Here is a 15,230-nt window from a genome sequence, read left to right as displayed (position 1 = left end):
CAGCGCTCTGTGTGGTCTATAGCTGTCTGCTTATGACAGGAGGCCTACGGAGGAATATTGGGCTCAAAGGTCGAAGGGAAAAGAAGTCGTCTCGCCCTGTTGTTGACATTTAATTTGACTCAGCAGAGCTGCCTATAACAGTCGATGATGCCTTATGTCCGTCCGTTATATTCAGGAAGCTTAGTCTGTGATGTCTGTGACCTCTGAGCCAATAACCGCCGCGGTCGTCAGCCGAGTGCTTGTGCAAGCAATAAAACAAGAAGCACTGACTGAGTGCAGTGCGTTGCAATAACAACAACGACCTCATTAATAGGGGTGTTCTACTGTTCTTGTTATAGCTAAAGGACAAGCGGCTATCTAAATACTAAGGCCTAAATACTGTCCCCAATGTGCAGTGTTAATTTTGACAGCAAATTCAGACTTTAGTCTTTTGAATAACACACCGTTTAGTTAGTCCTATTTTAGTAATTTGAAATCGTTTAGTCTCAGTCGACTAAATATCAAATTCTTATATTTAGTCTTAGTCATGCCAGTGTTAATTTGACAGCAAATTCGGACTTAACACCATTTAGTTCCAGTCCCATTTTAGTCATTTGGAATTGTTTAGTCTTAGTGGAGTCTAAGTGGTGTCAAGATCCCTTTAGGCTTCCATCCATCATCTTCAGCCGCTTATCCGTGGTCGGGTAGCTGGGGCAACAGCTCCAGAGAGCTCCAGACTTCCCTCTCCAGAGCAACATTAGTAACATTTAGACTTAGTCGACAAAACTAACACCACCCCCCACAATGTCCCTGTGCTGCGGCGGTCGCTCGCGGCCCCTCCTCCGCCACACTGACGTCCCGCCCCGCGTGACGGAGAGCTACATCCTGTCGGGCTACCGCTACCCGGACTACAGCCTGTCGGAGTGCCTGTGGTCGGCGTTCCGGCCCACCAACGAGACGGGCAACTTCTGGACGCACTTCCTGCCCGTGTTCGTGTTCGCGTACCACTTCGCCGAGGCGTTCACGTGGGAGGGCGCGCCGGCTGCCGGCGACCCGTTCTTCTACCCGCTGTGGAGCTACTTGGTGGGCGTGTTGATGCTGCTGATGGCGAGCAGCATGGCCCACCTGCTCAACTCCATGTCCCTGGTGGTCCGCGAGGTGTGCTTCTTCGTGGACTACGGCACCATCAGCGCCTACACCGTGGGCTCCTCGCTGGCCTACTACTACTACATCCACCCGAGGGCCGGGATAGCGGAGATGACGATCACTGCCGGCTCCAAGCTGGACGAGGAGGGCCTGGGGGGGGACCCTGAGGAACCCCTCCTCCTGCAGTCGTCTTGGCCGGACTTCAGGGCGTTCTTCGATGACTTCTATATTCCGAGGTTATTATTGTTTTTTCATTTTACATTCGTTTCTAGTTTTAGTTTAGTTTAGTTTTAGTTTTGATTACCGGTAGTTTTTGTTATGCCGGTTTGCTAGTTTCTTTTTTTTTTACTTATTTGTGAGAAGCGCCCCCCCCCCCCTAGCTTTGTGTGTACCCCATAGTGATGATTTGATTGGCTGGGCAAAGTACGCATTGAGGATAAAAAGTGTGGATAGAAAAGTAAAGATGGAAAAGTTAGGATGCAAATAGTGATTGGCCGGAATGAGATGATGTATGATTCACAAACTTTGTCCTACACAAACATTAAATTCCCATTGACAATGAATGGAACATTTTACATCATAGCAAATAGAAGTGTCCATTTTATGTCATGATGATGTACGATGATAAGAGCGCCCCTCAAAAATCACACCTGTGTGAAGTGAGGGGCGCCTATATACAGCTTTTCGTCCCGTCACGTCTCACATTTGCCATTGACAATCAAAGGAGAATTTACGCCATATGTGCCTGAAATATGACGTAAATATGTGGCAACACAAACATTAAATGCCAATGACAATGAAAGGAAAACTTACGTCATATGTAGGCGAGCAAATCGGCTAACCGATATATGTCCATATGTCCGTCAAATATGACGTAAACACAAACATAAATGCCATTCCCACAATGAAGGGAAAATGTACGTCATTTGTTAGACGAGCAAATGGGCTAACCGACCTCTCCGTCCTTGAACCAGCTCCTGCCTGGTGGCCATCGTCTGCGTGCTGTCGTGCTGCAACACGCGCCAGCGCTGGCGGAAGCACCGCTACATGATCCGCACGCTGGTCTTCCTGCTGCCCTTCCTGGTGTCGTCCACGCCCATCTTCTACCGCCTCCTGGCGGCCAGCCCGTACCCGGCGGCCTCCACCGCCTTCGCCTCCTCCGCCTCCATGCCCGGGTTCTTCTACCGCCACTGCTTCTGGCTGGTGGTGTCGGCCGTCTTCAACATCAGCAAGGTCCCCGAGAGGCTGGCCCCGGGAAGGTACGGTGCAGGACTAGCAGATAGATACACATTTATATCCCATCCCGCTACCAGGGAACCTCTTTTTGTACCAGGGAAACAAATACATCTTCAATACAAGAAATACATGTTCAGAATCTACAGCTTGGTAGGCTGCGCCGCTGCGGATAACCAACACACCAACATAGCCATATGCTTATCAACAACAAATAAATATCGGCTACTGCCATCTGTTAATGTCAGTTTTATTTGCTGATACCGATATTGACCGATAGCGGCAAATATCAAAAACGTTATTGCTTATTTTTTTCAGAATCGCTTCAATCAATTTGTTCAATTTACAATTTAGGCATTTAGCAGACACTCTTAATCCAGAGTGATTTACAGTAAGGAAGGTAAACCCAAGGTAATACGGTTATGCATAGAGATAATCTTGGATCATAGGTAAACCAAGAACACAACATCTAAACAGTATACTATCAAAACATTTATAACTATACACCCTATAGGATGCCAGGCCAACAAATTAAACTGTCATCTGTCTAATAACATGCCATCTAAATGACAAACTAAAATGATACAATCCTGTGGAATTGCGAGTGTGATTGCCTATCTTTAGGAATATTGTTCAATTAAAAGAGTTGAGTTGGATGTGTCATCGTATACTGTCCAATCAGACGAGGGCAAAGCTCACAAATTCGAGTTCAGAATCGGAGAATAGAGAGTTATTGCGATTTAAACGTTTTTGAAACAATTTTAACGTTTTCGATGATTTAAGCGCTGGAGTGCAATAACAATAGTCTGCTTGACCTATAGGCAACCAGTTGGATTGACTGTTGCACACCCTCTATCTCCACGGTTCCAGGTTTGACCTGTGGGGTCACATGCAGTCCACGAGTGGTTCTATTAACCGTTTGCAAGGGTTTAAATTAATTTAGCTCCTATGCCACTAAAATGAATGTGGAACGCCCTGCCAACAGCCATTTAGAAATGTGAATCCCTAGACTCCTTCAAAAGCACTCTCAAAGAGCAACTACAGGCTTTTCTGGTTCTATCCTCAAGTGCCATTGTCCTGTACTTTCGTGTGAAATGCACCCATTCTGCATACTGTGAAATAAAATGTTCAATCAATCACTCGAATCAATCAAACGCCCTCTATGTCCACAGTCCAGGTGTGACCTGTGGGGTCACATGCAGCCACAAGTGGTTCTATTAACCGTTTGCAAGGGTTTAAATTAATTTAGCTCCTATGCCACTAAAATTAATGTGGAACGCCCTGCCAACAGCCATTTAGAAATGTGAATCCCTAGACTCCTTCAAAAGCACTCTCAAAGAGCAACTACAATCTTTTCTGCTTCTATCCTCAAGTGCCATTTGTCCTGTACTTTCGTTTGAAATGCACCCATCCCACATACTGTGAAATAAAATCAATCAATCACTGGAATCAACCAAACGCCCTCTATGTCCATGCTCCAGGTTTGACCTGTGGGGTCACAGCCACCAGTGGTTCCACTGCTGCACCTTCCTGTCCATCCTGGACGAGCTCCACATGATCAAGTCCGAGGTCCGAGCCCTCCTCCTGTCGTCCAGCCTCCTCCTCCTCCCCTCCTCCCCCCCTCCGCGGCTCCCCGGCCCCACCCTGGCCTCCACCCTGGGCGTGATGCTCCTCCTGCAGGCGGCCATCGCCTCAATCATCGCCTGGTTCTCCTGCTGCGCCAACCGCATCTATGCCCCCCAGCAGCGCGACCTGCTGGCCAACAAGGAGCGGTGCAGCGATCATCTCAAATGCCACTAAAGTGTGAAACTGTCTGCCAAGGACGACTTACTTTTTTTTCTTCCTTTTTTGGGTGATTTCAAATGTCAGCGAACAGCACCATCTTGTGTAAAAACACTGGAGTTGCAATCCCACAGGAAACTGATCCGCTCCTGTCTATTGTTCTGACAGAAATGGATTTATCTCTGGTGGGTTTTTTTTCAGTAAGGCATGCTGGTTTCAAACGGTAACAACTCGGGAACGTCATGTCCAAATGGAATATTAGTTTTCCCCCCCATGAACACGGCACATGTGTCCGTGTCGGCGACCGACCAGGGGATAAAAAAGAAGAAAAAAAACTGCGAAATTAATTTGGCAGTAGATTTTTTCATTTTATTTTATTGGGGCGTTTCTTCCTTTATTGGATATAATAGTACAGTGAAGAACGACAGGAAACAAAGGCTGTTGTTGGGCTCGGGAATCGAACCCGCGACTCGCTGTCAGGCTGCATTAGAGCCTATTATGTGATCTGCGCCTTAAAACGCTAGGCTAGCGGCGGGCCAAAGGACCCTGGGGGTGGTCAAATAGCTGAATGAGGACGCATGCATGGGAAACCAGAAGGTTGCGGGTTCGAGTCCCCCCCCCCCCCCCCCAGGCTACTGTATGTGTCGAAGTGTTCATGAGCAATAAACGTAAGACCTAACTGCTCCCCCCGCCCCTGAGCGATCCATGTGAGCACCTGAGCAGACATCTGCTGGATGAAGCTGGAACAGAATGCCCTGCTGCCCCCCCCCACACACACAGCTTGTGAACCACTGCACTAAACGACAAATCGCTCTGCGAATGCCTTTTGTTTTGCATCTTTTTTATTTTGAATGAAGGTTATGCAAGCTTGTCTGAGTTAAGATTTGCACACACACACACACACACAAATGCACACACACACACACACACACACGCCCGCGCAAAGCCGCAAACGTGCACGTACGCAGGACTAGGAGGATGAAGTGAAGCTACAGTGTGCAGTAACATTATTCTTTTATTTCTGTATATCACGTCCGTCTTAAGGTCCTTTCACACCACACGTGTCTATAAAGACACCGTTTTATTCAAGTGCAGAAACCTCTTATCTCCTATCTTTTTTTGTTTAGGTTATTTATTTTATTTTATTTTTTGGTGCATTGCGCTGCACTGCGGCGTGAGCTTGTACATCAGCTATTTTGACATTCGTGCGACACCTGCTGCCGCACGAATAAAGCAGAACTTTCTATGGTTCCCACATGTTTTCTGCAGCCCTCAGGCCTCTCTTCCCCAGTGGTGGAATGTAACTAAGTACATTTACTTAAGTACTGTACTTTTATATTTTACTCCAATATTTCAAATATCCAATATCCAAATCTACAAGGTCACAATGTGTCGAGGTGCGAGTCGTGCGACGCATTGTGAGCTTGTAGAGCTGCTATTTTCAAAAGACATGTTATACATTTGAAAACTTTAAATGGGACATTCTGCACAATTAGCACTTTTACTTTTGGTACTGTAAGTACATTTTGAAGCCAATGCTTTTGTACTTTTACTCAAGTAAATGTTGAATTCCGGACTATTAGTAAATCAAAGTAAAAAACTTTTAGTACTCCACCACTGCTGTTCCCCGAGCCCTCCCCAGACGTTCCCTTCGTACTGCGGGGGAATTGAGGACAAGGAGGAAGAGATGAAAGGATTATATTTTGGGAAGTTCCCCGCAGGGCGTTCTGTTCTGTCCGCTTTGCAAGCGGCTATAATGGGACAGAGTCCACTTCACTTCCTCCTGGGAGTTACGTTTTCCTGCTATTTCCAAACATGGCTGCTGTTACGAACACAATGGTTCTGAACCATTTCAGGCCATGACCTGAAAAAATAAATAAAAATAAAATAAATATTCATTATTTGAACTGGGGACTCCCCGACGCGAGGCATTGTGAGCTTGTAGATCACACAGGTTGAGAATAATAACGTTGTCCTTTCCCTCATGGGTACGTAAGACGACACAAGGGACAGTTGTTGTTTGTTATTACACCCTGCAGAGAAAAGACACACATGTTATGCCCCCAGTAATGATATTAATGCAACGTGACTCAAATGTCACCGTGTGGTGTACAGTATGTAACATTATGGAGGAAAGTGGCAGTTCTGACGGTCTGTGGTTTGAGTCATGTTATTATCGCTTGCCTGACTCTCTCTCTCTCTCTCTGTCTCTATACTGTATATCTCTCTCTGTCCGTCTCTCTCTCTCTCTGACATACTGTACACACTTAAACATCTTAAAAGGTTTCTTGGCTTAGCTTTTTTCAAATCGATGGTTGGACACCTTGTACAGTATGTCTGCACTGTTGCTTCTTTAATTGTTATTGTATAAAAATACATAGTGAAAATAGCAGACAACTGATGCGTTGTGAGCTGCCATTGTGCGTCACTCTTCTTGTACGGCATAAGAAAGTTGAAATGTGGAGATGCAAGGTTTTCTGCCCGACTTTGTTTGAGGTGGAACTTGGGCCTTGCTGTATAGCCCAAAATGACTGCTTTTCAACATGGAGTCGTTTTTGGTTAGACCGACAGATGCGGTCGTACGATGAAGTCTTATGACACACATACACACACACACACACACACACACACACACACTTCCCCTTTCTTTCTCATGAAACCTCGCCAGCAGGAAATGGGGCAGCCTAGTAGTTGACGCGACAGAAATAGCTCCGACCGGCTTGTCAGTTACGGTACTTATGTACTGTACTGTTACTGTACTGTAAACGCCTCGTGCACAACACGCGCACTAGCTGCACCAATCCGGAGGGTTCGTTTAACTTAAGAGGGTGCACAAAAGGACCCGTAGGATCCATTTCTGTACTCTCTAAGTGCACACACTCTAAATGAGCTCTCCGTATTCTGCGGTGTGTCACTTTAAGAAGCCACGCTCGCTTTGCTTTCCTAACTTTTTTGTAATAATAGTTCAACATGTTTTTATTGTGTTCTTAATATATGATGCTGTCTCTACTATGATGCACTGAGCAGTATAATGATTTGCTGCTTTCCTTTTTTTTGACGGTTTGTTCAGGGCCACAAGCTGCTGCTTTTGTATTTTTTAACAATTCTGTCTGTGTGTTTTAACATAATGCAGTAGCAAAGCTTTTAATGTACAAAAGCCATAGGGTGGTTTTGGAGACATATGTGTCAATGATAATGATAACAGTGTGTGTTCTTTTTGTGTCACATCGTCAGGGGGAGGGGGGGGGGACTTCCTGACTAGATCTGCACTTCAATCGTTTTTTTGCGGAAGTCAAACTGTAGCCTAATGTGAAAGTAGAAGTGATAAAACTGGAACTGGTGAATGACCTCTGGGGGTCTCCCTCCTGATTGGTCCAAATCTGCAACCCACGTATTTTCTGTTATTTTCTTCTTGCGTTGCCAAACTGTTACTGTTACACAATTTCCAAATGCTTCCGTCATACAGTCTGGAGCAACGGAAGCTCTATCAAGCTCTATGCAAATGTATCCATAGAGCATAGATATATAGCTTACTGCTTAGCAGAAATAAAATATATTTTTGTGAAACAGATTACTCAGATTTCGGGAGGTGTAGTTCCAGACTATATAGCATTTGGAGATTGTGGAATAGTTGTCTGGCGACGCTACGCGAGACTACTGCAAACATAAAGCATTGTTTAGATTAGATTAGAGCATTCATGGCCATTACTACTGTACTGTACTGTATGTATGCATAGTGGGTTATAGCAGTGTCTACGCTGGCTCCAAATATTTTGACGGACTTGGTTTCCGTCTGTGTTCCATCACAGGACGTTGTGGCCTGTTACCTCTGATGGCCAACCAGAGGGAGCGGAGCACACTGGGCCAGGGCCAGACTACTCAATACTGCAATATAGAAATACTCTGTTATGAGTAAAAGTGTGCAGAAAAAGTACAGAAGTATTGGTATCAAAATATACTTAAAGTAGCCTACCAAAAGTAGAAAGTAGCCTACTTATTGTGCAGAATGTCCCATTTCAAGTTTTCAAATGTTAAAAAAGCCTAAACTTACAGTACTTAAGTAAATGTACTTAGTTACCTTCCACCACTGGGCAAGGCCATGTTTTGCCAGTGTGTTACTACTAGTAATTGCTTTAGAAAGCAGGTGGCTTGCGCACATCCAGTTCCTGGCTGGTGCTGGACTAAGGTAAATACATTGAAGAGAAGAAAGTCCGCACACAGGTTTGCTCCACCTGATCACCTGAAGTCCGTCCGCGGCCGAAACGTCGTGTCTTATAACTTATGGTGTTTTAAATGAAAGAAAACACCATTGGAGCAAACCTGTGTGCGGACTTTCTTCTCTTCACTACTAGTAATTTGCCTTTGGTTTCATCCGTTCCCATGATGCCGTCTATTAGCTTGCAGAGGGAAAGCAGAGCAGGCTAGTCGAGTCCAAACTGAAATGTGGGTTCATTCCAGATGTGTGTCAATTATGAAACTGTAAATGATGAAACTTTGTGTGTGAAAAGTGTGTGTGGATGGAGAACACCACGGGCGCGTTCGGAAATAGCGCACTGAGCCCACTGTGCAATGCAAACTAATAGGCGAGTGTGCTCCGGTGTGGTATTTCCGAACGCGCCCAAAGTCTTGTGTCATCATCCAATACGTAAGAGAGAGGGAGTTTTTAGAAGGACCATATTAACTTGTTTGTGATTCATGAGCACTGAAGTCTGACGTCATTTACCTGACCTGGGACCCGGGTCGTGTTTTTTCCCACCCATTCACAATCCTCAAACTTTTCTTTTGGTTGTGTTTTTGTGTTCCGACAGCAAGAAATCACTAATGTTACTGACGCAGAGTTATTTCATTTGCCACAAATAGATTGTATCAATATCAAATATGAGTGACCGGGACAATTGTGTTTACTTTTGGACCGCGATGTGTCTGATGATTCTAAGATGACACAATGTTATTCCCCATGGAGAAATGACTTCCCCAGGGGATGAGCGAGTGACGTCAGGACTTCAGTACTCTATAATGGTGCACTTTAAAGCTACTATAGTCCCTCATATGGACTTTGCAGTACTGTATTCCTTCAACGAGCTTCTGTACTTGAAGATGTTGTGAAAGCCTTACGTCTGTCTGAAGCCGTTGAAGCACACCTGTTGTGAATGTGAGCATTAGCCTACTGCACTTCACACTGTAGTCACCCCAATCAGAAGAGTTGGTTGGGCTCCTATAGCCACGTACTGTATACTCAGGGTTGATTGAAAAAGAAAAGCCACTAATATATTATTTACACATTTATCTATTTTAAATTAATGCGTTAATTAACGACTAGCCGCTGATGATGCTAACGTTATACCGTCCTAATCCACACACTGTCACGATTATGAACTTAAGTTGACGATTTAATTGCCACGCAAATAATTGCGATTAACGATTTAATTGTGTTTGTTTTTTGCATTGAACATTGGAACGTTAAAGTTTGTATTTCTGTTTGCCTTTAAGGCTTCGTAATCACAAATTGCACAGGGCAGATATGACACGTAACTTATACACAAACAAATCACTAACACATTTAATCATTTAGATCAGCTATTTCTTTTTTTTAACATGGAAACAATTGAAGATTGAAGATCATGCAAAAACAATTATTGCGATTATCTCAAATAATTGTGATTAGACAATTATAATTTATGTAATAATTGTGACAGGCCCATCCACACGGATGCTGAGGAGTTGTGATGTATTCCATGCTGTATGAAATTAGATCTACAATACATGAGATGATTTGAAAATGAAATAAAGGACGTGTGGAAATCTATCATTGTCGTTTTGTTTTGTAGTTGTTTGTAGTTTTAAAATTGTGAGGTCCAAATGTCCTCACAACGCACGCACACACACACACACACACACACACACACACTTGGAGAGGCTTTAAGTGCGCATGCCGGCAGGCCAGTAAGGAGGGAGTTACAACTTACAATAGTCAAGTTTTGACATGACTGATGTCTGGATAAGGAGCTGGACTGACTCCTGGGTGAGAAAGGGTCTAATTCGTCGAATGTTATAGACAACCGTCTATAAACACAACACGAGATATCTGTCTAAACACCTGAACGTGCATGGCCAGAGCGCTCTGTCTTCTGGAATGTGGAATGTAAAATAAGAGCACTGTTTACCTTTAATGTGGTGTTTTCACCTGTGAACCCATCTATTTATTTATTTGACAGGGACAATGCTCATTAATCAACACATCAGTTTTCACATCCATGTAAATGTTAGCCAGAAGCTAATTTCCATCTCTACTCCCTGAGCCTGTAAAAATTATGATAAAACTATCCATACAAAAAGTAAATATGGTAGAGGGAACAGAACAACCGTGCAGAGTGATGTGAGAAGTGACATCGGTGATAAATAGAGCTGATAATTACTCATGATGTACAGATTTGAGTTGTTTTTAGCCACCTCTTAAGGTTGAATAGTTGGACTTCTGTAGAAGACAGAGTGATGGGATTCTCTAACAGAGAAGTCTGTTTTACAAAACACACTACATCTGGTTGGAACTTTGCAGTCCCCACTGGGACTGGTAGATGCTCTGTGAAAACATCCTGGAAATAAAAATATCTGGGTTTCTGAGACTACTGTCCCTTCAATCTATGAACTGTTTCAGTGGTGGAGGTAAGTCCATTTAAAATCTTAAAAGTGAGACAAGCATCTGCAAAATTTAATAAATTGTTTTTTTTTAGATATTTTTTTGCGGCTTACGCCTTTTATTAGTTTTTTGAAGGGACAGACAGTAGGCTGACAGGAAACGGGAGAGAGATGGGGGAAGACATGCAGTAAAGGCCGTGTCGGGCTCGGGAGTCGAACCCGCGGCACACTGCGACTGGATTACCAGTCGGGTGCCCAGACGGTTAAGCCACCGCCTGGGCAATAAATTGTACTTTTGAACTATATGGCAATGGTGGTAACAGTTGGGCTTTTGGTCAACCCATAGTCATATTCATATACAGTATAGCTATAGGTATTTTCCATACAAATTGAGGCATGACAGTTTTTATCAGTCATAGTAAGTAAAAATAATAATTATAAATACAATTGAACGGTAATTCAAATGTATAGCCTAATGACTTTGTGGTGTATTATGAATCATATAGCACATGGTTATTCATAATTGTACTTCTCATGTTTGAAATAGTATGTTTAACAGATGGCCAAAGAGTGAAGGCTATCTGCAGGTTCATCTCAAAGATAGGGTCTGCGACCACAGGCCTTGGCTTACAGCAGCTGTTACAAATTAAAATACCTAGGCTATTGTTTTACTGTGCAGGGATGCTTTCAAAATAGACCACCTGGGGCTATCCTGGTTGATCAGAGCCATCTTTATGACAGGAGGCTCGGTGCACAATGTCTCTCACACACAAATTCTCCATTTATTTAGCTATGCATTTTATTAGTACTACAGTTGGGGGTCTTTGATTTAGCTGTTTCCCCTGACACACACACACACACGCACACGCACACACACACACACACACACACACACACACACACACACACACACACACACACACACACACACACACACACACACACACACACACACACACACACACACACACACACACACACACACACAATAACTATATAGAATTTATAGAATAAATGATGGACTTTGCCTGGAATCGCAACTCATTTCGTGCTACATTAGGAAATTAAGGAAATAATCCACGGACAACTGTAAGAAAGGAGACATCAACTTTATAATGGACGATTTACTTTTCACGTGGGCAAGTAGAACAAATGCCTCTGAGACCTTAGTGTTAACCCTGTGTGTGTGTGTGTGCACTGACTGCTGGTCTGCTTTGAATGATTCAAATGTAGGGCTAGGCATGGATTGACTCCTCCCACCCAGCTGTGCTTCTCCCAGCCTGTGTGTGTGTGTGCTTAGCTGCATGACTAGGCGAGGGAAGTAGAGCTGGGACACGATTAAAAAAATTTATCTAATTAATCAGAGGCTTTGCGATTAATTAATCTAGATTAATCGCATTTTAATCGCATATCAATATTCAACCCGAGAACAGCGAGAAACCTTTTTTTTTAATGTTTTTTGGTATCCCAGTGAATCAACGAATAGTGACTACAGGATACCACTCATTTTCAACATTTTACTGTCATTAATATACCTGTTGTGGAAATAATAATAAAAAGTCACCCCATTCTGTGTTGCCTAGAACTGGAGGTCTGAAAAAAAATTAGTAACAGTAACAAGTACATCTCAGTGACATCACAAAGCTGTACTTACTTCATATTGTTACTGTTTTGTGTCAGACCTCCAGTTCTAGGCAACACAAAATGGGGTGACTTTTTATTATTTCCAGTTTTCAGTACTATAGAAAAGCGCCCAGTGAGAAACGTTCCGCGGTGAATAAAAGGTGCGATTAATTTATCTGTAGTTAATCGCGATTAATTTTTCTGTAGTTAATTAATCTAAATTAATCGCAATTAGTCCCGGCCCTAGAGGGAAGTCAACCTTTTTGTGGTGGCTAGATCTCTCTCTCTCACACTCACACTCACTCACACACCACTCCAGGCATGTTTTGTTTCCATTCAAATCTCCCTGGCTTTTTAGAGATGAATTCATACCTCACTGCACACATCTCTCACACACACTCTCTCACACACACACACACACACACACACACACACACACACACACACACACACACACACCCAACCCTACAGTACAGTAGACTGATGCTAGGTTCCCTATAGAGTATAGACTGATGCTAGGTTCCTTAGACTGATGCTAGGTTCTTTTAGACTGATGCTAGGTTCCTTAGACTGATGCTAGGTTCCTTAGACTGATGCTAGGTTCCTTAGACTGATGCTAGGTTCCTTAGACTGATGCTAGGTTCTTTTAGACTGGTGCTTAGACTGAGGTTCTTGGTTTTATGGCTCTACACTGTCTCTATGTTTACCTTGCTTACTGTAAAGCCTCTCTCGATTAAGAGCGGGTGCTAAATGCCTACGTTGTAAATTGTAAGCAAATGTTAATATGTTAAAGGGATTGTGACATTAAAAAAAAGGTTTTGGAATTGTTCTTGTTTTTTTTTGGTTTTCTAATCTCAATTGCACCCAAAAAACATGAACTTTTAACATTCAGTAGATTTTCTGTGATCTGGGGTTTTCTGGCTCAAACAGGTGCTCTGATTTGCCGGCAGTAAGTGACATCACTTACTGCAAATCCCATATATGTCAATGGGATTTGCCAGCAGATGTCACTGTTTCACTGTGTTGCCTGTTTTCATTGTAGCTCAAAAGGCCCAAAAAAACCCAAAGAAAAATTCAGACCACAGAAAATCCACTGAATGTTCAAAGTTCAGGTTTTTTGGGTGTAATTGAGGTCATAAAACCTAAAATAAAAAAGAAAATGAATGTCATAAAACCTTTAATGACTTTCAGGCGCTGAAAGTGACACACCCTGCAGTCTATATCCCATTGCACACATGCCTCAGTGAAATATGACCCCCCCCCCCCCCACACACACACACACACACACACACACAGTAACAGCAGTCTATCCTACAGTACACACAACCCCTCAGTGTAATATGATACACACACACACACACACACACAAAGCAGAGGATGGGTTCAGCGAGGACACTTTAATTAAGCTCCAATACCCCGCCGGCGGGGGCAGCGGCTGTCCACCTAAACACATAAACAGCTCTCAGCGGGTAAATGGGGCTGGTCAAGGTCTCAGGTTCCAACTCCGATATTTTAGATTTTCCCTTCTGGACCCCCCTGGGGTTTAAGGGGTTTTAACAGTACTAATAACCTCAGGAGGGCCGGGGATCGAACCGGGAACCTTCCGTCTGAGTACCACAACCGATGTCTTGGTGGACACACCGATATCATGCACCAGACAATAACCAGTGGTGTAAAGTAACTAAGTACATTTACTTAAGTACTGTACTTGAGTACAATTTTGAGGTATTTGTAATTTACTTCAGTATTTCCAACTTCCAATACGTTTACTTGTACACCACTACATCTCGGAGTAATGCAAATATTGTACTTTTACTCCACTACCAATTATTTGGAAACTTAAGTTAGTTTAGCTTGGTATTCTCCATATGCAGACCGCGGCCATCTTACCATATAAGTTAATGGCAAGGTGCTACCTAGGTGTAACGGGAGGCATACTATCATCGAGGTGCGCTGCGGGTCGGGAGAGGGTTGCGGTTAGGTTTAGGTGTCTGCCCCGGGGGAGGTTAGGGTTCGGGTGAGGGAGGAGGTAGGTTGTCGTTCGGACCAATGCTCCGTCGGATGAAAGTACTGCACTCAGGTGTAACTTCCAAAGACAGCCCATTCATCCAAACAGAAACGTCCTCTATGATTGTCTTAAACAACATCAAACTCACCAACATTGCAGCTATATGGAAAGCTTGAATTATCCTCTTTCTATCCTCAAAGTCCAGCAAGTCCACTGTATATTGTATACATGTTGTGAGATACTTTGTGTCCTTGCAGGTGATTATTTTTCTAAGTGCTGGAGTTTGGAAGCGCTCGTTAGATATCACTGAACTGCCACCTGTTTTGAATTAGCACATAATGCAAGAGGCAGCAGGACATTGCTTTACTGAAAACTATGATGGAAACATGGCAGCGGTCTGCAAATGGGCAATTCTCCATATTCAGACCGCAGCCATCTTGCCAGCAAGGTGATACCTAGGTGATACTTACCATAGACAGCATTCATCCAAACAGAAAAGTCCCCTCTAAGTCTATTAAACAACGTCAAAATCACCAACATTGCAGCTGTAGGGAAAGCTTGAATTATCCTCTTTCAATCTGTAGTGTTTTTCATAAAAATCCACCGTAGACATTTTATGAGCTACTTCCTGTCAATAAATTCCTTGCAGATCTTTTTTTATTATTCGGATTTGGATGTGCTAGTTGACTATCACTCAACGCCCATGTGTACCACCTGTTTTGAATGTGCACAGAATGCAGGAGGCAGCAGGAGGTTGCTTTACTGATAACGAGCGCTTCCATACTCTGATACTCTGATTTCTCGACAGGAAGTAGCTCATAAA

The 15,230-nt window shown here is 43.5% G+C and overlaps 1 protein-coding gene across 1 annotated transcript in view; it reads left to right on the top strand.

Annotated features, from left to right (window-relative positions):
• Positions 1-4,705, top strand: part of paqr9 (progestin and adipoQ receptor family member 9) — a 5,552-nt gene extending 847 nt beyond the window's left edge. Inside the window, exons 1-3 of the mRNA XM_083788756.1 lie at positions 1-1,361; positions 2,100-2,384; positions 3,840-4,705. The exon at positions 1-1,361 is cut by the window's left edge and continues 847 nt beyond it. Coding sequence (XP_083644882.1) covers positions 784-1,361; positions 2,100-2,384; positions 3,840-4,158 — 1,182 coding nt within the window. The 5' untranslated portion in view covers positions 1-783 and the 3' untranslated portion in view covers positions 4,159-4,705. The remainder of the gene's footprint in view (positions 1,362-2,099; positions 2,385-3,839) is intronic.
• Positions 4,706-15,230: the final 10,525 nt, after the last annotated feature.

This window comes from Protomyctophum parallelum (genome assembly GCF_964188405.1).
Source record: "Protomyctophum parallelum genome assembly, chromosome: 18".
In the NCBI taxonomy this organism is placed as follows: domain Eukaryota; kingdom Metazoa; phylum Chordata; class Actinopteri; order Myctophiformes; family Myctophidae; genus Protomyctophum; species Protomyctophum parallelum.
The sequence above is the reverse complement of the archived record's forward strand: the minus strand, read 5'-3'. Positions and strand labels throughout refer to the sequence as shown.